We start from the raw sequence: 23164 nt of genomic DNA, 5'->3' as shown, positions 1-23164 counted from the left end.
GAGGGAAGCAGAGGAGAGCAGAGGGAAGCAGAGGAGAGCAGAGGAGAGCAGAGGAGAGCAGAGGAGAGCAGAGGAGAGCAGAGGAGAGCAGAGGAAAGCAGAGGAGAGCAGAGGAGAGCAGACGTGGACAGAACAACAAAGGTTACAGAAAGCTAGTTAATTTTCATTTACCTATATGTCTTAAAAACACAGGAAAATATCTGCCTGGCTTCCAAACATATTTTTCAATCCTGTGCAGCCAACAATTAGTTTATAACAATTAATAACCAGCATGTGCTGTAGTTGTTTTGGGCAAACAAAACAACAACAACAAAAAAACACTAAAATTGTTCTTTTCCAAAAGAAAGTTCTGCCAACCTAAGGGGTCAAGTACATTTCTGACCTTTTTAAATAACACACACACACAAAACCCCAGAACAATAGCTGGTGTTACCTCCCTTAGTGGGAGAGGATTACTGAAGCATGGGGAAGGTCCAAGGTTCCCACCCATACATCAAAACAAAACTTCACACAAATATAACTCCACAACATTTTAAAGCTTCTTCATTTATTAATTAATTAATTTAGCAATGGGAGTGGAAAGAAATCCTAGGTGCTATAAGATGATCAAATTAACAGTTCAAGTCACAGTTTTCAATGAAATCCCCATTAAGAATTGCAGGCAGGACTATAGAGATTCTAAGTTGGGAGCACCACGGACTGCTCTTCCAGAGAACCCACGTTCAATTCCAAGCAACCACGTTTTCCAACATGCTGTAAGTCAGTAAGTGCTGAAGCCATGGAGAGGGTCTTATGAATACAAAGACTTGGCTGGCATGAATAGTCGGCTGTCACTGACGATGTCTCTGGCAGCAGCTTTTCAGGCACACACTCAAAGCTGCGCTGTATTTGTGACCTAGATTGCCCTCATTTTAGTATCTGCAATTATGCAGAGCAAATAATACAATACTCACTGAGCTTTGAGCTATTTCCTCAAGAGAAAGGGTAAATAAATATGGCAGCCAACACATCAGACCGCACTGGCTACATACCATAGAGAAATTGGGAGCACTGCGTGTAGCCTTCCTCCATTTCCTCGCACTTGTCTGCAGCAGTCTGCATGTCACTGTAGGTCATAGCAAACACAGCTGCTCCTGACTCCACCAGGAACTTACACACTTGGACATTGTTACAGGAGGCAGCGCAATGCAATGGGGTCCTGGGAAGGAAGGCACACAACTGGTTAGAAATGTTTCTCCAAACTCAAGGACCTCCACTTGGCAAGTCATCTGTGAAGAAGGTTCCTCTGTCTCTTACCTACTAGCCTCACAAACAGCTTTTGAAAACTAGTTCTATCAAGACGGATGGCTGAAGCACTAAGAGACTTACAGCTACAAAGGAACATGTCTGAAGCAATGGCCCAATGGCCCAGAGTGGAGTGCCTGTGTGAGGGATCAAGGAAGAGCAGCTTCACTGTGATCTACAAAGAACGGAAAAGAGTGGATCCAGTTCTGCCTGGATTTCCCCAACCCTATAATCATTTCTTGTTTAAATTTTAATTTTGCATGGATATGCTTTGCCTGCATGTACTTATGTGCATCTCTTGTATGTCAGGTGCCCACGGAGACCAGAAAAAGATGTCAGATCCTGGAACTGGAGTTATGTACAATGGTGGTGAACTAGAATGTGGGTGGCTGGGAACAACCAGTGTTTTGTTTTTTGCTGTTGTTGGTTTTCTGGTTTTTTCTTTTTAAGATTTATTTACTTTATGAGTACATTGTAGTAGCTATAGCTGTCTTCAGACACACACCAGAAGAGGGCATCAGATTCCATTACAGAGGCTTGTAAGCCACCATGTGGTTGCTGGGAATTGAACTTGGGACCTCTGGAAGAGCAGTCAGTGCTCTTACCCGCTGAGCCATCTCTCCTCCAGCCCCACAGCCAGTGTTCTTACCACTAAGCTCTCTCTCCAGCCCTGAAACCTGCTCACTTCTACCAGGGTAGAAATCTAAGAGTCTTTAACCACATGCCTGCATGCCAGTATTCCTCTTCAACACCAGCTTTCAAGGAATCTGGCTGCACTTACAGGCTACCAATCTTTTTAAAACTCAAAGTAAATTTTGGCTGAAACTGTAAATTCAGTTCTAAGTAGAAAACTTAGAATAACTGAGATCATTTCTGAAAATACAGTCTTAGAATAGTGACTGCACCACACACAGACACAGTCACACACAGACACACACAGACACACGCAGATACACACTGACACACACACGCAGACACACACACACACACACAGACACACACACACATGCACACTCTTCCATCTGTTTTAGGCAATGAGTTAGCAGTAACTTATCAAGACCACAGAAGAAAATCTGTGGCATCTCGAAACTCGGAAGACTGGCTTGAGACGGATTATTTGGCTCTGAGGTGCACAGTGTCTCTCTGCTGCCTTGCCTCCTTCAGTCTGGGCCCCTTGTCTGCCCGCTTCTCCGCCTATTCTACCTGTGTCCTCCTGGCTGGCTACACAACACAACTATCTAAGAAAAAGGAAACAGTCTCCAGAGATGACCACACGGTCACCTGGAATGACAGGTTAATTCCAATTCTTGATTTACATACATGAGCAGCTGATATTAGAACATTGAAAAAAACCAAATTAATAAAATTAAATTACTTAAGTAAATAGGAGATTAAATGGTAACATTTCAGTCCTTTATAGTAAAAGTTTTCATATGCCTCCATAGAAAGAGCTTATGTTTCTTATGGTCTCACTTTCTGAAGGATCAAGACAGAGGAGATCAATGGAGCTGTAAAAATATTAGGGAAGAGTTCCAAAATAATTTATAAGTTATAAATTATGGCTGGTTCTGAGTAGCCCAATCATCCTGCCTACCCTGTCCCCTTACAGTGTGACTTCAGCACGATGTCTAGAGAATTCACACTGTATATGCCACCTGCCCACTGTCCACTTGCAGCCACCTCCATGGTCCCCTTCAGTCACCTCAAGCACAGAAGAGGGATGCTGGTGATTTTATAACAGTAAACTATAATTGAAATTTTAAACTCCATTTGCTTCCTGACATTGAACAAAATGGCTGCTACAAGAGGACAGTCAACTCCTCTAAGAATAATGGGGAGCACAGGAAAGAGCACGCTGGCATGTTTCTGCGCCTTCCAAGAACCCACAGCACTGCTTCTACAGCTCAGCTCATGTCTGACTGGAGTTTAAATGTAGGACTTACCATCCATCACTATCTGCTGCATTTACATTCACACCAAACTGCACCAGGAACTTCACAATCTCCGTGTGGCCTGCGCACACAGCGTTATGCAGAGCTGTGATGCCCTCGTCATTTGGGAGGCTTGGGTCATCAACCTGTCACACCAATAAAAGGGGAGAGTCACTCCAATCCATGTCACATCAACTGTCATTACTAGGCTCCTTAGGATCAAGAAAACAGAAACTTTGGTGACATTTTAAATATCATAAGTGAAACACAGAGGAGCCAAGAAAACTGTAAAGAAAAATCCTAGAAATAGGGCAAACGACCTAGCCAAATTAAGTTCTTACTGCAAGAAGGTTTTGTTTAAAAATGATAGCATCAAAAACTATATCCTTATAGTCACCCTGTCCTTCCTTCCAATTCCCACCACAAACTGGCTTCTATGGAGACATCCTATTTGCTATGGAAAGTTAAGGAAACTCAACTGGAAGTATTTTAAAAGAGATGGGAACAGAGGCAGGAGGATCATGAATTTGAGGCTTAGCTCAAGACTCTATCTTAAAAAAAAGAATAACAATAATAACTATTTCAGAGTACAGACCAAAACTGTAATGCAATATTATAGAGTACAAATGCATACAGAGCAACTTTCAGAGAGAAATGTTCTCACTAACAAAGTACACTAATGCATTTCTAGTGCAAACTCAGCTCCTACATTATCAAAATCTTACAGCCACATTCTTAAAATGATACAGCCTATTTTAGAATGTGCTCACTATCCCTCTCCACATCTCCATGGCCCAAAAAGAAAATGTTAAAATACAGTAGCTATTTTGAGTTTTAAAATAAAATACAAAGTTATATTTAAGAAACTTACCTCATAGATAATTCTCTGTACAAGGTCAAACTCTCCCTCCAAAGATGAGTCTAGTAGTAAAGCCAGGGGGTTGAACTTCACCCTCAGCCCATGAGCGATCCGCTCTGAGCCAGTTTTCCGCAAGTTTGTCCTTTTGCCCTGTAAAGGAAGTATGGGGGAGATTAACACGGGCAGAGGCAGCGCTCAACTGAGATAGTGAAAAGAACATTGGCTTGGGGCTTTATTTATATACTTATTTATTTTCCTGGATATTTAGCTGCCTCAGTCTCTCAAACCCTGGGGTCACAGGAGTGTGCCATTAGTGCCTGGCTATGGAACTCAGACTGAACCAAACCAGGTGGCAAGCTGACCAGCTTTCTGTTGAGGGTCACAACCAGATAAGACTGTTTCTAAAGCACTTTAACGCAGAGCCTCACCCTTAAACTGGGCAATGCTCAGATCCCTAAGAGCTCACATACACAAGTGATTAAAAACCCAGTCATCCTTATTGCACACAAAGACACACAGCCAGAAAACGTTAGGAGCAGAATTTGGATCTAGGTAAGCCCTTCATATTAAGTAATTCAGACCATAATCCTTACTAAGGCACAAGCAAATGATTACGCTAAATAAGAGAGATGATTAGTTACAACTAGATACACTGAGTGAGAACTTTATATCTTAAGACAAGTTAGGAAATCAGACTTTAAAGCCCCAAGTGGTAGTTCTTTTCATTGTATGAAACAGGATTTTTAAACACACACACACACACACACACACACACAGACACACACAGACACACACAGACACATCAGACTTCTTAAATCACATCTATTTATTTATGTGTGTGGGGGTGTGTTTGGGGTGTGTACTCTCATGTGTCAGTCACAGTGCAAGTGTGGAAGTCAGAGGACAACTTAACTGTCAGGAGTCAGTTCTGTTCACAATGTATGTCCCAGAAATAGAGCTTGGGTTGTCAGTCTTCGTGGCAAGTGCCTTTGTCCACTGAACCATCCTACCCCTTTTTCACTTTTATCTCAGATGTGAAGAGCCGGAACTTTTAAGTAACAAATACTCTACCTCACAGATAGGCGAGCCTAAGTGTCAGAATGTACAATGAGCCTAAGACTGTGACTGTGCTAACAGCCTTCGGGTGCTTCAGAAGGCTAACACCCAGCCACACACTTTCAAAGCAGCATACACAACCCCAGCAACTACTTTACCTAAGACAGGAAGGAAAGAACAGTCATTTTTCTAGGAAAAATAAGAGACTCTTCCAAAGGAAGTGCAAACTGATATAAAGTATGGGGTCAGACAAACGAAACCCATTTAAATAATCATTCAAAAGTGCCAGTTGGTTTTTACTGTGTTTTAAAGTCATGGCTCAACATTCTATTTTATTTGTGTTTGAAGAAACAAAAATGACTTCCAACTAAGCTATAGAAAAGCAGGCTAGAGACAATGGTAGTCTCCCATCTACTTCAAAGTGACACGATAAACGTCCAAAACAATTTTAGTATGTGAAGAAGTACAGAAGGCATTTCCAACCAGAATCATAGTTTTAGGAGAACTTGATTCTAGAGAAGGAAGAAAGCAAGGGAGTGGTACTTGCTAGTGATTTCCAAACAACACTGCCTGGGAAGAAAGGCCAAAGAGCCTGCCCGACTCTGCCCATTCTCTCTCCTGCCCCACTGTGCCCCATTCTCTCTCCTGTCCCATTCTCTCCCCTGCTCGCTCTCTCTCTCTCTCTCTCTCTCTCTCTCTCTCTCTCTCTCTCTCTCTCTCTCTCTCGCACACGCGCGCGCGCTTCCTCTTTCTAATCCTCCTTCAATTTTTATCCGTTTTAAGTTTGAGACTCAACCTACTATTTCATTAAAAATACATTTCAGGGGGTGACGAAGCAGCTCAGCAGTTAAGACCACTGGTTGCTCTTGCAGAAGACCCTGGTTCAATTCCCAGCACCCACATGGTAGCTTACAGGTTACATGGTAGCATCTGTAACTCCAGTTCCAAGGGATCTGGCACTCTCTTCTGGACTCCTTGGGCACTATGCATGCACACATGCATGTTTATACAGGTAGGCAAACACTAATATATATGAAATGATGTACATTAAATCAAATCTTAACATCTCACGGATAGAGAAACAAAGCATGGAGAGCAGCAGACAATGAGAAAAACACTGGGCGATCGCACAGCTAAGCTCCGTGAAACTGGGCGTTTCCAACCCAGCATCTCCCTGGTGCACCTTCAGCGAGAGAGCAAAGAAGTAGCCCATACACGTGTGAGAACAACAATGTTTCCTCTATAAAGAACCCCTACACACCAATGTATAGCAGTATTTTCCTATAACTATTACAGCATCCATCACTCCCACCCTGAGGGTGACTTGGTGGAAAGGCCTGTGTCTCAGCTACCCCAGAGGCGCAAGGCCTGTCTATGCAGCTAAGTGAGACTCTCTCTTTTAGAGGGGGGAGGGGCAGGAAGGGCTGAGGGGGAGCAGAGAGAGGGAGGGCTGGGATATACAGCTCACCATGAATGAGCTCTATTACTGTCAAACCCCAGTTTGACTACAAGACTACAGAGATCCACTTTATGCCACGGGATCATAAAATAAAAAGGCAAACTGAGAAGAATGTAGCCGCCATGATGAGCATCCCAGGGGAAGGTCCCCTGGATGAGCACGAGACACTGTGTTACTTACAGGAGGCAGAGACACCTGCCCAGTGATCTCAGGTGGGCGCATGCGTGCGGAGTCTTCTTCAGACACCTCTGGTTCCCCAGAAGGGTATGGAGGGGGTGGGTACGGGGGGTATTCTTCTAGGTACACTTCAAGGATGTGGGGGGCCTCTGGGTTTGTGTCTTCTGTGTTATTCTGGAGACTCGTACTGCTGTCTGTGACTCCCTCAGACACATACTCAAGGCCTGGGGAAGGAGCTGGCACGTCACTGTTCTCTGTACTGGCACTCCCCATATCCTCTGCGGACAGTGGTTCGGGGACTAAAGAGCCCACCTCCTTCTCTGGCTCCACATGTAAATATGGATTTGGGATTTCAATTGGGCTATCGGGGGTGGCAGTCACTGAGCCTGGTGACTTAGACGGGTATGACGGGACTGAGATGGTTTCCATGGCAGCTATGGTGGTCCTCTGATACAAAAGTTTCTGGATATTTGGCCCATTGGGGCCTTCTGGTTCTGTAATGGAGCTCCGTTTCTTTAGTGGCCTTGGAGCATTAGACAGTTTTTTCCGTAGGGCTTCCAAGTCAGCGTCACTCTGGTTTCGGTAAGGGTTAGACAAGAAAGGCAGTAATTTCGTTGGGCTGAGTGGCCGAGGAATCCTTTCATTTTCATGGCTCTCATGACCTGAAGAAACGGGCTCTGTCTCAGGCTCTGGACTCCCAGGCTTCCCCTGGCTGCAGGAGTAAACGTTCTCTGGGTGCTGCTGTGGGGTCTGGGCAGCAGCAATCACAGGCTTGCCGTACACTAATGTAAAGAGAGAAAGGAAAGGTCCTGCTTAGTGCTAATTAAACAAAACTGCTAAGAGCACAGCCAAGTCTCTCTCCAGTTCATAGTTACTACATTATTTCCCTCACATACACTTAATTCCTTTAAATAACAACAAAGCGAGAATTTCCATCTTCGAATTTACTACAGAATCAAAATCTCCATTGATGATAATATGCACTGTGTGCTATGAAACAGTAAGAGGGAAACCACACACCATGGTTAGTAATCTGTCCACATATACAGACTAAGTCTACACATATACTACCTACCCATCTTAAACACTATTCAACTGCAGACCAATGTGAGAAAGCATATTTGACTCACAAAACTGAGAACCACTTGTCTTTCCCAAAGATATTCCCCTGAAACATTCTAATTATGTCAAAATAATCTGATTTCCAAATTATTATATTAGCAATATTTACCAAGGATTACTGAAAAGACTAGGGGGTAGCAATACACCAACACGTTAGTATCTGTTATGGTAGCTTTATGCCACAATTATACGCTCATTTCATAACTACAAAGTCATTTTCAGTCAAATAAATCATGATCAATTGTACTCTAGCCCTATAATATACCCACAAGTCAGGGGAAAAAAAACAACCCTCAAATATCCAGACTGTGCATGTTTAATACAAACTAATTTTATTATGGCTTCATATTTATTTAGTGACAGTATCCTCATTAGAATGGTTTAGAGTATAAGAGAATGTTGTTTTTAAGAATCCAGAGACAATGTAATCGTCCCATCCTCCATTAGTCAAGCCAACAGTAAGGATGCAGGCTTCTGTGACGCTGTTTCCCCACATCAGTGACCTCCTTCAGACCGGACACCCAACTCGTCTGTCGTGGCTAGTTTGTAATTGTCAACTTTCCACAACCTAGACGACCGCCTCCGAAAAAGCCTTAAGCAGAGGACTATCTACATCAGGCTGACTTGTGAGCACGTCTGTGGGGATTCTTGACTGTTAACTGATGTAGGCAGGACCATTCTGATTACTAACCACTGAACTACGTAAGACAGAAAAGAGCTGAGCACAAGCAGGCACAGTGGGTTTAGTTATTTCTCTCTGCTCTTGATTCTGACTACAATGTGACCAGTTGCTTGAGTTTCTGCCTCAACTTCTCCAAAATGATAATAAAATCTTTGCTTTTCTATGCTGCCTTCTGTGGAGCATTCTATCATAGCTGTAACTATGGAAGCAGGACATGAGGCGGGGTCTGCAGTGACTGCTGTAGCTATGGAAGCAGGACATGAGGTGGGGCTTGCAGTGACTGCTGTAGCTGTAACTATGGAAGCAGGACATGAGGCGGGGTCTGCAGTGACTGCTGTAGCTATGGAAGCAGGACATGAGGCGGGGCTTGAAGTGACTGCTGTAGCTGTAACTATGGAAGCAGGACATGAGGCGGGGTCTGCAGTGACAGCTGTGGCTGTAACTATGGAAGCAGGACATGAGGCGGGGCCTGCAGTGACTGCTGTAGCTGTAACTATGGAAGCAGGAATGAGGCGGGGTCTGCAGTGACAGCTGTGGCTATAACACGTAGCAGGTACTCCCCTAAGTTTCCAATAAACCAGAGCACAGCGAAAATTCTTACAACAGCCTCAGTCTAACTAGAGACCTGGCACTTTATTGTCTACCAGTAGCTTGGCATAGGACTTAAACCCCAAACTGGTAAAAATGAAACCAAGATCCTTACCTTAAATCAAGGGCTGGGTGAGACGATCATTTATAAAAGTGCTTACCATGCAAGTCTGACAACCTGAGTCCTATCCATAGACTCCGGATGGAGGGAGACACCTGACCTCCAGCAGCTGCCCTCTGACCTGCACATGCACACTGGCACCACACACATAAAAGACAAAGGGAACCTTACCACTTGAGAAGTGGGGGCCTCTGGGTTGCGTCTTGGTGAGGGCACTCTGCACGGCCTGCTGGAAGTTCTTTCCTGGCGCCTGATGCTGGGTATACATGGAGTAGATGGAGCTTGCTGCCACAGTCTGGGGCTTTCGAAAGGCTGGAGGGAAGGTGTCCTTGGACGGCTGCGGTGTGAAGGGCCGGACTGCAGCAGCAGGAGGACTTTCTTGTTTGGACGCTGGAGACAGGACTTGGTCCTGACCACCTGAGGGGGCCCCAGGAGACAGCAGCACCCTTGCCTGCGGCCCTGCTGGCTTGAGCTTAGCCCCCACGGATGTAGCAGTTACTGGCAATTGCTGAGGATTTCCATCTGGCTTTATGTCAGAAGGGGACTGAGTAGCTTGCCCATAGTAAGGTAAATGAATCTGTTTTGGCTTTGTAGGAACAGGAGGTGGCACTTTAGCCACGTTTTTATTTACAGCCTGTAACACACACAGCAAGGAAGTTAAAACACTGTACAAAAGTATACACAATACTCAGCTCGCTTCACAAATACAAGCACATACTATAAAAACATCTTGGGTCTCCAGCTAGGTCAAGGGCTAAAGCAGTTGCCACGGAACAAGTAGACTGGAAGTTGGTCTCGCAGAACCCATGTAAAGGCTGAGTGGGAGCTCGCCTGTAATTCCAGCCTACAAGCTAGCTGGTGAGACTTAGCCATATCAGCAAACTCTGAGTGTTGCTTACTGAGAGAACCTCCCTACCTCAAAGAATTAAGGTAGAAAAGCAATAGAAGAAACTTCCCAACATCAACCTTGGACCTCCAAACCCATGGGCACATATATGCACCCAGATACGTGAACATGCATATATACATATGTTCCTGCAAACTAGATATGTCCATCAAAAGTAGAAAAAATATTGCTTCCACATTTTAAAATCATTAAAGCTTTTTTTTGGGGGGGGGGGGTTTCTTCGAGACAGGGTTTCTCTGTGTAGCCCTGGTTGTCCTGGAACTCACTCTGTAGGCCTAGCTGGCCTCAAACTCAGAAATCCACCTGCCTCTGCCTCCCAAGTGCTGGGATTAAAGATATATGCCACCAATGCCCAGCTCATTAAAGCTTTAAATAAAATAATAAAAAAATGAATTTTAAAATCAGGTTAATAAGGACTTAAGAGTGACATAATGCAATTCCTCCCCCAACCCCATGACTCCCTCCTAGTCTTACTTCCTGACATCTTTCACATCCATGGAGGGCATCAATACATGAAAAACATTTTGTTTATCAGAATGTCATACAATCTAACTGAGCATAAAAGTACACGTCTGTAATCCCAGCTAAGGTTGGACATGTCTGTAATCCCAGCTAAGGTTGGACATGTCTGTAATCCCAGCTAAGGTTGGACATGTCTGTAATCCCAGCTAAGGTTGGACATGTCTGTAATCCCAGCTAAGGTTGGACATGTCTGTAATCCCAGCTAAGGTTGGACACGTCTGTAATCCCAGCTAAGGTTGGCAGACAAGTTTGAGGCTAGCCTTAGCTACAGAACAAAAGCAAGTCTCAAGAAACCACACCCAAACCTTCGATTCCAGAGCGGCATACACTTGAAAATCGCTGACTCGCAGCATTCATCCACAGGTCCACTCATCCTAAGTTAAGATCCCTAGTCACTGAAGGTCACCGTCATGTCTTTGACATGACCTTAGTGCTAGAGTTCAAGTTTTTCTGTTGCACTTTCATTCTTTGAGACAGAATCTCACACTGCACCCCAGACTGGCTTCAAAACTGAGGCATCCCTTCTGCCTCAGCCTCTGCAGTGTTGGAAATAAGATATGATCCACCATCTAGTAGATCGCAAAGAATAAAACATCTGGAGGAATGCGCTCTCCTTCAGTGTACTTACACACACGTCAGAGAGTCGCAAAACCCTGTGACCCAGCAACAAATATGCCAGCCATCCCCAATACAGCAGGGGTGTACAATCATATCTAAACAGCAGAAATGGACACAACTGACTCCCATTATATTTTCCAATGTTCTAGAAACTATATTTTTGTTCTCCCTCACAGACAATACTTTAAAATCTTTTCTTTAAAAATTTACTAGAGAAACACATTAGGTGATAGCGACTGAGGGAGTGCTAAGTACCTGAGCGTCCCGCAAGATGTCCTCGCTGCTCTGGTTCTTCCTCAGGGACCCAAAGGACGGAGGGGCAGCACATTGGTCCACTGTGTCAAACATGGAGAAGGGCCGCACTTTCTTCTCTTTGTCCCTCACAGCAATCTCCCCATCATCAACTGAAAACAAAGAAAAAACCCAGCTTAATACTCAAACTGTTCAGAACAGAACTGCTTATCACTCCTGTCTCTTTCTCCTAGGTCTCTCTCAACACCAGGCCCACTAAGTGCTTTCATAAATAAACTGTCCCTGGTCTTAACAAACTAAAAAGAAACTAGCTAGAAAAAGTACAAAAAACACCTTTTAAAGAGTCAAAGCAAATATGCAGGGCAGCACAGCAAGCCTCACCTTGGTCCAGAGCATTTCCAGCACTCTGGGGTACAGAAGAGCCTTGGCTGGGTAAGAGGTCGGCACTGGAAGGGTTCCAATCAGGGCTGGCTGGGTGAGCCTTAGAGCCTAGGATGCAGAGAGGAGCCCCAAGTCACTCGTATTCAAGGATTCACTGGTTCAGCTCACTTGACTGCTAAGACTTTTAATCTCTAGAAAGAGCTTTACAGTTTGGGCACACAGCCCCCCAGCACCTATGTTGGGTTTTGTTTTTGCTTTTAGATTTTCCACCTTACTCAAGCAGTTTACAAGAAGCCAAAGCAAAGAAAAAGCCGGCCTGAACCAGAAAAGCCCTATTTCATTATTCTTGACTGTGTGAGGAAGCCTGACCATCACCCAGAAGACAAATTCCAAAACAGCAGGCTGAGGCTCTGAGACAGATCTCACAACAAATGCTTTCGTGGTGGGTCAGTAAGTGAACACTCATAACTCCAATTCAGCTTTCACGAGTTAGAGTACTTACGATTTTCTACACTAGTATCTAAGGTTCAAATGCCAGCCAGGAGTGGTGGCATATGCCTTTAATCCCAGCACTCAGGAGGCTGAGGCAGGTGGATCTCTGTGAGTACAGGCCAGCCTGGTCTATATACAGCAAGATCCTACCTCAAAAACAGCAACAACAAAACACAAACATACACACATACACGCATGCACGCACCTGCACACACACACAATATGCCATGGCTTTTTCATCTTAGAAAATTAATATTATTAATACTTCAATAGTAATAATTATGGCAAAACAACAAATACTTAAAATCAGGGTTTTTTTTTTTCATATAACAATGGTACAAAGAAGAAAACATAATGGTTATTCGGTCCTACACTTCCTCAAAGTCTCCTGTCACTTATCCTTCCATTATGAAAGTCTGGCTTGCACACTGCACCTCTGCATGCACCTGTTGACTACACAGAATACAAGGACAACTAAAGCAGGGAGCTCCGGCTCGCCCCACCTTTACAAACCCCAGGTCTTTACCTAAATCTGTCAGCAAGCAATGGACATGCATAAAAGCTCATAAATCCTTAACACTGTTCTAAAAAAAATGGATTCACAACTCATGTCTGTAAAAATGGCATTACTGATAGGCATATAGTCTCTTCACACAAGAAGAAAAGATCTCACTTCAGCATCAGACCAAACTTCCACTCCTAATAACAACTGTTGGTTTTCTTTTTCTTTTCTGAGATAATGTCCTACTGTATAGTCCCAGGTTGCCCCCAAAACAAAATCCTCCTGCCTCACCCTCTGCAGAGACTGCTAGACTTATGGGTGAACACCAGACATCCTGCAAGGTCATTTCTGAAATAACTTCGATTTTATCCTGAGTTGAACTATATTAGTTAAGACTAAAATCTCTGACAAAGAACAAAGGAACTTGAGATTCTAACATAGGTAAGTAATATGAAAACAACTTTGAAAACACTCAAAATTGGAAAATTGAGTGGGGTGGGAAGGGCTAACAGTGAAGGCCTGGGAGAACCCACTTTTACCTTTACTTTGTGAAGCAGCCGCAGCCCTCATATTGGGCAGCGTCTGCATCTTCAGTGGCCCCTCTGCTGACTGCATGACCACGGAGCCATCCGGCAGGGCTGGCTTCACCAGCAGCTCGGGTCTGGAAGGCATCCGCGGCATAGTGGATGACTGGATGTAAGGGCCTACAGCAGCCACACGACTTGGGGCTGACACTGCGTGTTGGGGAAGATTTCCATCAGGGGAGACCTTAGTGGAAAAGCACAAATCTTTTAATATTATACATCTTACTGGATGACTGAATTCATAAGACTGAAATTTCAGAATTAGCACTTTCAGAATTTAGCCACAGAGTCTACTAAAAATGTCCCCAATGGAACCACTTCACATGGAACTCTGCTGCAAGTGCTAGGAAGAAACGGTAAGCAGCCCAGGTAAGGACTAACTGTGAGAACCTAACAGATCATCTGGGGCAGACAGCTGGAAGGATTCTGAGGACGCAACCTCCCCTCCCCAGGCCCAAGTCCAACCAGCCCACTCGCCCACTCACTCACTCGCCTGCTCGCCCACTCGCTCGCCCACTCGCTCACCGGGAGATTCTCTTTCTGCTGCAGGGCTGCCTTCTTCTTCCACAGCCGGTCCCTCAGCTCATTAACGCGCTTATCCATGACTGCCACTTCTGAATTGCGCTTATTCAAACACTCCCTCTGTTGTTGCAGTTTGGCATTCTGCTCTTGGTTCAGTTTGTTTCTTAACTGAACAAAACAGGAAGGGGGAAAAAAAAAGATAACCAAGGAAAAGAACGAACACACCTTCAGGAGGCAATCCCACGGTTAACTATTACATAATATCTAAAATTGAAAGGTGCTCGCTCCCTCCTGGTCTGAACTTGATGACACCTGTGTCAGACCACTGGCTGTGGTTAGGCCTCACAGTTCCTGTTTGAGGTGTCTAAAGTTTATTCTGGGCTCTTGGGGTTTAGGCCTCCCATTCCCACCCACCTTAAGGAACAGTAGCTGAAGTCACTTTCTATGGACAGTATGTGTTTGTAGGGATGAGCGCCCAGTGCACTGAGAGGAGCTGCGCATACCTGCAGCTCCTTGTAAAGGCGGTCTAGCTCAGCCACAGCTGACTGGCTGTCATGGTGGCCATCGATCCTGCCATTCTTAAGCATCTCCAGCTGCCTCGTAAGTTCCTCTACTTTAGACACGGCCAGAACTAGCTCCCTCTGTTTCTGCTGGAACAAGCTATTCATCTGTTCAATTTCCTCCACTAGAACAGAGAGAATGAACACAGTTGAAAATAAAAATAAGAAAGAACTACTTCCCAGGCAATCAAGCTCTATAATGAACTTTCTAATAAGTAGAGAGCTCTTTGAAAATGTCCTAGGACCAACCTACTTTGAGAAGAAGCTGGAATCAACACGGACATCACTAAACACCTGCGCTTCTGTATAGATACAGACAAGGAGACCCTGGAGAACTTACACAGTGAATACAGTAGACAGTAAACTCGAAACTTTGGAAACCAAATTTCTCTACAACTTTTGCTTTCAATTTTATAATGGTAGATAGTGACTGAATCACTAAAATGTTAATTATTAATATGGCAATACAATAATTAGAAGTACCACATAAACAAAAATATCTTCATTAAATTCTTGATTAAGAATTTAAGAAAAATACAATTTAAAAATATAATTTTAAAATCTTCTAAATAAATCAATGCTAACTTCAACCAAGAGGAACTTGCAACATCAAAACTATAGCAAATCATTCTCTTCAAATTTTTCTTTAAATACAAACACGTAGTCTCACTACAAATCCATATAAACTTCCTGGGCCGCTCTGATTTCTTATGCCAAAATCACTTCCGATGTAGCCTGTGTCTCCGGGAGCTACATACCGAGCTTCCCGTTGCTCAGCCTCTTCTGCTCCACATGGCCCTTGAGCGCTCTGACTTTCTTCAGCTTAGCTTCCTGACTCTCAGCTATTTCTCTGAGCCTCTTAAGTTTCTCCTGCTCGGCAGCTTGCTGCTGTTGGCGTTGATCTTGCTGTTTTAAAAATTTTAAGCGTTGCTCCTAAAGAAAAATAAAAGAAGCACTTACTGGGCCTGTCATTTTAAACAGGCATGCTACCATCTTCAATATAACCTCAGGCAGCCCCTGCATGCCAAGACGGGTGCTCCTGTAACACTGCTCTGCTCTTGCACACACCCTGCGACCTCTGCACACAATCACCTGGGTAGTATCCAAAACACACACTCCTTGGCCCACCCTAGAAGCTCTTGGAGAGAAGACCTAGAAATTAGTATTTCTAATCCAAGTGGTTCCTACACACTAAGCAAGCAGTGATCTTGGAAGCAGTTTTATAAAACCCTGCTTGTAAAATAGATTGTGTGTGTAGTGTTTATGTGTATATATGTGCAAGTGTGTATGTGTATGCATGCCAGCATGAAAGACCAGAGGTCAACAATGGATAACTCCCTTGATCACCTTTACCCCCTCATTTCTATTAATTCTTTGAGTTTTGTGTGATAAAGTTTGATCATATTCAACTCTTGCCCAATTCCTCTCAAAGTCATACCCACCCAACTTTGAATCCTTTTTCTTTTCTTTTTTTTTTTTTCTTTTTCTTTTTTTCTCTTTTTGGTTTTTCGAGACAGGGTTTCTCTGTCTAGCCCTGGCTGTCCTGGAACTCACTCTGTAGACCAGGCTGGCCATGAACTCAGAAATCCGCCTGCCTCTGCCTCCCAAGTGCTGGGATTAAAGGTGTGCGCCACCACTGCCCCGGCCTGTATCCTTTTTCTTAAAAGGGGTTTTTATTTCTAATTATGTGTGTGTATCTGTGTATGTGTACATAAATATAGGTGCCTACAGAGGCTAGGGGATTCAGATCCCCTAAAGCTGGAATTATAAGCAGTTATAAGCCACCTGACCTGAGTGTGGGAACAGAACTCAGGCTCTCTGGAAGAGCAGTACATCCTTTTAACTGCTGAGCCTTCTCCCACTTTAAAAAATCAAGAACAATTTGTGCTGCTCATGTGTTCCTGGCTGTGTGCCTTCCACTGGAGGGTGGCCAACCTACCAGGGGTCATACCCTTAAAGAAAACTGACTCGCCTCTCCCAGAAGCTGTCAATTGGCAACAGCTCCTCAGCTGGGGACTGCGTGTCCAGCTCCTTTCCCCCGGCTGGGATTCTGTCTGCCTGGAGATTGCACAGGTCTTATGCATGCTGTCATAACTGCAATGACTTCATCTATGTAAATGCCCTGTTACATCTGGAAAACACTGTTTCCTTGTAGTCACTGTCTCTAACTCTTAAAATCTTTGTTCCCTCCTCTGCATGACCCCTGAGCCTTGGGAGGAAGGGATCATACAGAGAGAGCATGAGTTACTCATTGAACCTGATTGGCCAGACTAGAAGGCCACTGAGCTGTAGGGCTCTGCCATCTCCATCACCACTTCCTTCCGTTCTGCATTCAGATGCTGACCAAGTACCCAGCTTTTACACCACGCTGAGGATCCAAACTCAGCCCCCTACTTGCACAGCAGGCACTTCACCAACTGAGTTTCTCTCTGACCCCAGATGTCACCAGATGTAAGAAACTAATTTGGGGCCAATAAGTAAAAGTCCTTGCCTGAGAAGCTGAGTTAAATCTCTGAAACTCACATGGTGGAAAGAGAGCCAACTCCAAAGAGTTTGCCTCTGATCTCCACGCTTGTACTGTGGTCGAGATATGTGCACAAACACACATGTGCATGCACACACGTACACCTGTACTGTGGTATAGATGTTAACAAGCACACATGTGCATGCAAATACATACAAATGCTAACTTTTTAAAAGAAGCTAATTTTAAGGAGCCCATTTGAACTGAGAGGCAATATAAGAAAGCAGAGCATACGAATTCAAATTCAGATTCAAACCCAAGCTAAACTAAGAGTTCCTACGAGATCTTGGACATATTATATAGCTTAACTAAGAACAGACATTTGTTCTTAACTAAGAACAGACATTTGTTGGGAATGAGCAATAACAACTACATGTTGCTGTGGAAAGGATTAAATATAGAATATAGATCCTTGAGGAGTATGTTATATATTATATATGCCGTATGTAGAAACTGTAAAGAGACAAGGGGGTAACACCTTCAGAAAACTGTAATTATGCAATTTAAAATGTATTTTTATTACTTTCTAATTTTAAATCATCAGTTACAGTATCTAGTATTAAGGTAAACATCTCAGAATATGCCTAAAACATGTAAGTAACATGAACTTTCAAAGTGAAGGTCTTGAGATTAGAGATTCCCTCTGCAATAATCGACTGCTTATATGAGTGTGTGCCTCAACTGCTCACTGTGATGGCATATGAGCTGATCCTGAGATGCAGAAAGGCAGGACCTCAGACTCCAAACTACCCTTAACTAGATCCCAAACTGGACCCTGATGATTAGGTCCAATTGGAGAAGCACTGCACCACAGGACGGAAACTGTGGTATGGGGTAATATACACAAGTGGAAATGGATGCACAGGAATGCAGCACAGGACAGAAACTGTGGTATGGGGTATTACACACAAGTGGAAATGGATGCACAGGGATGCAGCACAGTGTCACATGCAAGAGCACAGCACATGCTAGTAAGAGCTACAAGGTCTTCTAGCCATTACCTCAGAATCCCAATGGGTAACCTGTCAAGCCCTCTTGTCACTCTCCCAGCACCCTGGAGCCTCCAGTCACTAAAGGACAGGTTAGGTAAGGATTCTGAGTATAGAGACTAAGGGCTGACAAGCTAGAGCCTGAAACTGAAGCAAGCTTGCCAAGGTTTTTTGTTTGGTATTGTTTTCAATCAATCAGTCTCTCTCTTCTCATTACCCAGAGTGCATAGTTGGAGCAGGGGGTATCTCACTGTAGGAATGTTGGGGTCACAAACATAAGTTACTATACCTAGTTTTACATGGGTTCTGAGATCCAAACTCAGGTCGTCATACTTGGACAACAAGTATATTAATCACTAACCCATTTCCTCAGTCTCTAAAATGTGCTGTTTTGGGGCTGGAGAGATGGCTCAGAGGTTAGGAGCACTGGCTGCTCTTCCAGGGGTCCTGGGTTCAATTCCCAGCAGCCACATGGTGGCTCATAACCATCTATAAAGAGATCTGTTGTCCACTTCTGGCCTGCAGGCATACACGCAAGCAGAACACTGGATACATAATAAATAAATAAATCTTTAAAAACCGAAATATTTATTGGAACTCAGCATACGCCTGTGGCTATGAAGAAAGCAAAGCTGAGGGAATGCCACGGAGGCCGAGCGGCAGGCAAAGGCGGGCTTACTGTGGAGCTCATAGGTGCCCACAGCAGCAGTGGCGGTGGCAGGCAAAGGCAGGCTTACTGTGGAGCTCAGAGGCGCCCACAGCAGCAGTGGCGGCAGGGAGACTACTTCCCATAGTGACTGAGAGAGAGGCTTCCTAGGGCATTTTGTCTTACTCAAGATCAGAGCTGGCACTGTGAATAAAGCATCTTTTGTCACTGGGGCCAAGTAGCAGGAATGACAGTGATGGCGTTAGCAGCCAGGTGAACTCCAGGGAACAGAGTAAAGAGTTCATTATGACTCTCCCACTGCTCTGACTCCCAGCACGGGGTAATCAGCCTTTATCAAAACCAAGACCAGGTCGGGCACAGTGGTGGGCGCCTATAATCTCAGCTCCTCAGGAGCCAGAGGTGGGAGGGGATCACTTGGGTCCAAGAGACTGAGACCAGCAAAGATAACAGAGACAGACACCTAACTCAAAAGAAAAAAGAATGGTGACAAACATTAGGGGTCAAGAAAGTCTTGAACTAAAATGATACAAGGATTTCTGAAAAATGCTTAAGTCACATAGCAGGTTACTCAGGGCGGTAAGTGCTGCGAGAGGCAACTGCTTACAAGCAGGGTGACTGGGAACAGTTCCAATAGTGACATTACAGCAGTGGGTGATGAGGTTCGTGGAGACACTACCTTAGTAGCCAGCATTTGCTGCTGGACCTCGATCTGCTGCTGCTGGCGGGATGCCATCTCCTGGAGTTCAGCAAGCGTCAGGTCCAGCCTCGGACTGCTAACCTGCAAATGGACACAGCACCAGCTCCTTCTACACTATGTGCAGAGTTAGAAGTTCCATCTGAACTGATCATAACCGAGCTTATCAGATACCAGTGTTTACTTTCCTAGTCACTGCCTTACTAAGATGTAAAACAGACTCAGACAGGCCAATCATCTTTTTAAGTTGTAAAATTTAAACTATTAGTTGTAAAATTTTAACTACTTAAATAGTTTGGTCAGAAACATAAACAGTCATGATTACTTTGTTGTGTGGTTAACTTACATTATTAGGACAGTAGACTGTGGCTGCATAAATGGAACTAGGGTGTCGACAGCACACCCAGAACACTGTCATCAAATGTGATTTAAACATAAGCCTGCACTGGCTGGGCCTGGAAGTGCAGGCTTACAACCCCAACACTCAGCGGGCTGAAGCAAGAGTCTGACTTTCCAATCCACAAAAAACAGTCTAAGGAGTCCAGAGCAAGAGGAGTCACAAGTTCAAGACTAGCCTGATCTACAGAAGGAGCCAGGGCTACACAGGAGACTCTGACTCAAAAGAAGAGGCAATCCATTGTATCTCAATTAGACTTACATAGAGCTTCCTTTGGAAAAGTAAACACCAATTTGGGGAAATTATATGTTAGGTTAGACTTGAAAATATTTTGCTATCCAAACTCCTTCTGTCACCTTCCACTGGCTCATCACAGGAAGATAACTGACTATAAATCCAAGAACAGAACCAGGAGAACTTACAATGGAGAGCGTGTACTCTAGATACCTGAGACTCTGACAAAAATTAACTAGGAAGTATGGTAGATAATTCAGGAAATTCAGAATGATATTTAAAATTCTGGGCTCTGAAAAGAACACCTTCAAAGATACTTCAATGCATATATAACAGCAAGATCATTAATAAATAATTTTCCATTTTTCTAAAGTTATAGGTAGCAATGAATAAAAGCACCCAAGATTTCCTGGAACTTGCCAAACATTTATTTTGTTGTGAATTTATGGTATACTCAGCAGCTAGCTTCTTAGAGTAATAGGCATGAATCAGGGATATACCTATGAAATATATTTAAAGAAGCTTTTAAAGGGACTGAAGAGATGTTCAGTGGTTAATAACACATACAGTTCAATTCCCAGCACCCATAGCAAGCAGCTCACAACTCCAGCTCCAGGTGATCTGATACCCTTCTGACCCATTCCCCCCAAAATAAGTAATAATTATTATTTTTTATTTAAAAAAAATTAAGAAAAAGCCTTTAAAAGGGGTCAGCATTAATCCGCTGAATAAGAAAATGACAATGAATGAGCCACAACCTTTAAAAGCATCACTGTGGCATAGAACAAGATAAAAAGGAGCACTTACGCCATTCTCCTTCCTCCGATGCTCACCAGGAACTTTGACACCATTTCTTTTTACACTTGGATCTTGGGATCTCGGTCCACTCACTAAATACAGATTCAAACACTGCATTAACATTAGAGCTGACAAAATATGAGGAATTAAAAATTTGTTGACTGTCATCCAATGGTCTCTCTAATTTAGTAATTGGAGAAATAGGTCCAATATTATACAATCCATATATACTTTCAGCTTGTTTGTACGTGACAGTGTCTTGCTGTGTACAACATAATGGTCTTGAGACCTTGCTTCTCCTATCTCAGCCTCTCTATTAGTAGTGTTGTTTATTTCATGTTTTTATGCAATACTATGGTTTTCAGAACAGCTTACCTATTTCAAAAGTATGTATATACCCAAAAGAAACGTAGACAATCAAATTGGGAGGTGGCTTGTAAGAGAACAAAGAGTGAGACTGAATGCTTTGCTTGATGTTTGTAACTCTTGTATCAAGTTCGAAGAAGACTTTATAAGTTACTCTTTCTCTGAGATGAATGCTTTTCCAAATTATCACAGCTAATGAACCAAATTCTTACACTCACCTAATGTCTGTGCCACCCTCCAAGCAGAGCCATTGCTCACTGAAACAGTTGGTGAATGACTTTATGGATAGACTATCTTAATACACACACCATTTCTTAAATGAATGTAACCTGTTCTCTGTGGCCTGAGAATAAAGTCACTCACTCAAGTCAAATAGCTTTGACCATAGCAGGAAGTCTGTATCCAAAAATTGAGTCTACAATTCATTTCTTGGTGCAGCAGAACTATCAACTCTCAGCTACGATGGAGGTAAAATCCTTTGGTGATGTGAGGATCATTGAAGTACAGCCTTATTACAATGAAATCCAATGTCTAAAAATTGTTCTTATTTTGGGCTTGTACCACAGTAAGAGCCAAGATTTTAAGCTCTACTAAATACAAAACAAACAAACAAACAAAAAGACTTTATATATCTATGTTCATTTAAGAAAATACTAGTAGTATTATTTTGAAATATACAGTTAATATGTTTAGAGTTATTCAAAATTTATATTGAGAAAAACGTATGTATTTTCAGTATTGCTGTAGACAAGCACCTACATAAGACTGATAAATTGACTGTTGTTTTATATCAAACAACTTTTATAATACTCATTTTTATTGTTATAATAGTTTATAAATTTTAAAGAATGTGACAAAAAAGATATTGTAGGTATTGAAGGAAAACAAAAATGTGTTTTAATTCTATTTACTTAAAATGTTTTTAAATGTTAACAGATTCAGATAAATTGAAATCATGTAACCTTTCTCATCATAATGCAATAAAACTTAAAAAAAATAAAAATAAAAAAAATAAAAAACAAATATGGAAAAAAATTAGAGCTGACAGAAGTTCTACATGTTTCTGTTTTGCTGCTGTTTCACACTTAAGTATCTATACTTAACAGCAGGTTAATAGAGGCTAGGTCTCATAACTAGGCTTGTTTTGAAAATGCAATTATGTGAGACAGTGCTAGTGTCAAGGCATCTCACATTCCACAGTTCCCTGGGAAGCCGCTGAATCAATCAACGATGGTGGGACGTGACTGCACCTCAGACTCCAAGCAATGCACACCGTTAACTTGTAGTTGTTCCTCCTTGTTCTAGGCCATGCAGTAATGAATGAGAAAGAGCTTCAGAGGGACCTGCTGGCATAGACCTATAGTCTCAGCCACTCAGGAGGCTCAAACAAGAGAAGCCCAGGTTCAAAGCCTGCCTGTTTCAAAATAAAAAGAGGGCTGGGGACCAGTGACATCTGGACAGGTTAATAAGCTGTTTGCCGCCAAGCCCGATGAGCTGTTTGATTTCATGGACCCACAGGATGGAGAAAGAGAACTGACCCCTGTCTTCCTCTGACTTCCACATACATGCTACAGTACAACAATATGCACACCATGGAATGAGCACATGTACGCACGTGTGTGCACACACTAAATAAATAAATAATAAACAAACAAATTTGACTTTTAAGAAGTAAGGGGTCTGGGTTACGTGGAGATAAACCAGTGGTACTGTGCTTTCCTGGCATGAGCAGGATGCTAGCTGACTGCTTAGTACAAGGCAGGGTGTGCTGTAAGAGACTGAAATGCAGTCAGTCCACCAAGGCAGGGTGTGCTGGAAGAGACTGAAATGCAGTCAGTCCACCAAGGCAGGGTGTGCTGTAAGAGACTGAAATGCA

At 43.3% G+C, this 23164-nt stretch overlaps 1 protein-coding gene across 5 annotated transcripts in view; it reads right to left on the bottom strand.

Annotated features, from left to right (window-relative positions):
• The window catches only part of Tp53bp2 (tumor protein p53 binding protein 2), a 60130-nt gene that overhangs the window by 5123 nt on the left and 31843 nt on the right, over nt 1-23164 (bottom strand). For all 5 annotated transcript variants that reach the window (XM_031337262.1, XM_031337271.1, XM_031337245.1 and 2 more), the window contains exons 4-16: nt 20932-21014; nt 19476-19577; nt 15378-15552; nt 14563-14744; nt 14063-14227; nt 13493-13721; nt 11960-12067; nt 11582-11730; nt 9451-9913; nt 6770-7548; nt 4087-4224; nt 3228-3361; nt 1032-1198 (exon numbers count right to left, since the gene is read on the bottom strand). In XM_031337262.1, coding sequence (XP_031193122.1) covers nt 1032-1198; nt 3228-3361; nt 4087-4224; nt 6770-7548; nt 9451-9913; nt 11582-11730; nt 11960-12067; nt 13493-13721; nt 14063-14227; nt 14563-14744; nt 15378-15552; nt 19476-19577; nt 20932-21014 — 2874 coding nt within the window. The remainder of the gene's footprint in view (nt 1-1031; nt 1199-3227; nt 3362-4086; nt 4225-6769; nt 7549-9450; nt 9914-11581; nt 11731-11959; nt 12068-13492; nt 13722-14062; nt 14228-14562; nt 14745-15377; nt 15553-19475; nt 19578-20931; nt 21015-23164) is intronic.

Source organism: Mastomys coucha, unplaced genomic scaffold (assembly GCF_008632895.1).
Source record: "Mastomys coucha isolate ucsf_1 unplaced genomic scaffold, UCSF_Mcou_1 pScaffold1, whole genome shotgun sequence".
Taxonomy (NCBI): Eukaryota; Metazoa; Chordata; class Mammalia; order Rodentia; family Muridae; genus Mastomys; species Mastomys coucha.
The sequence above is the reverse complement of the archived record's forward strand: the minus strand, read 5'-3'. Positions and strand labels throughout refer to the sequence as shown.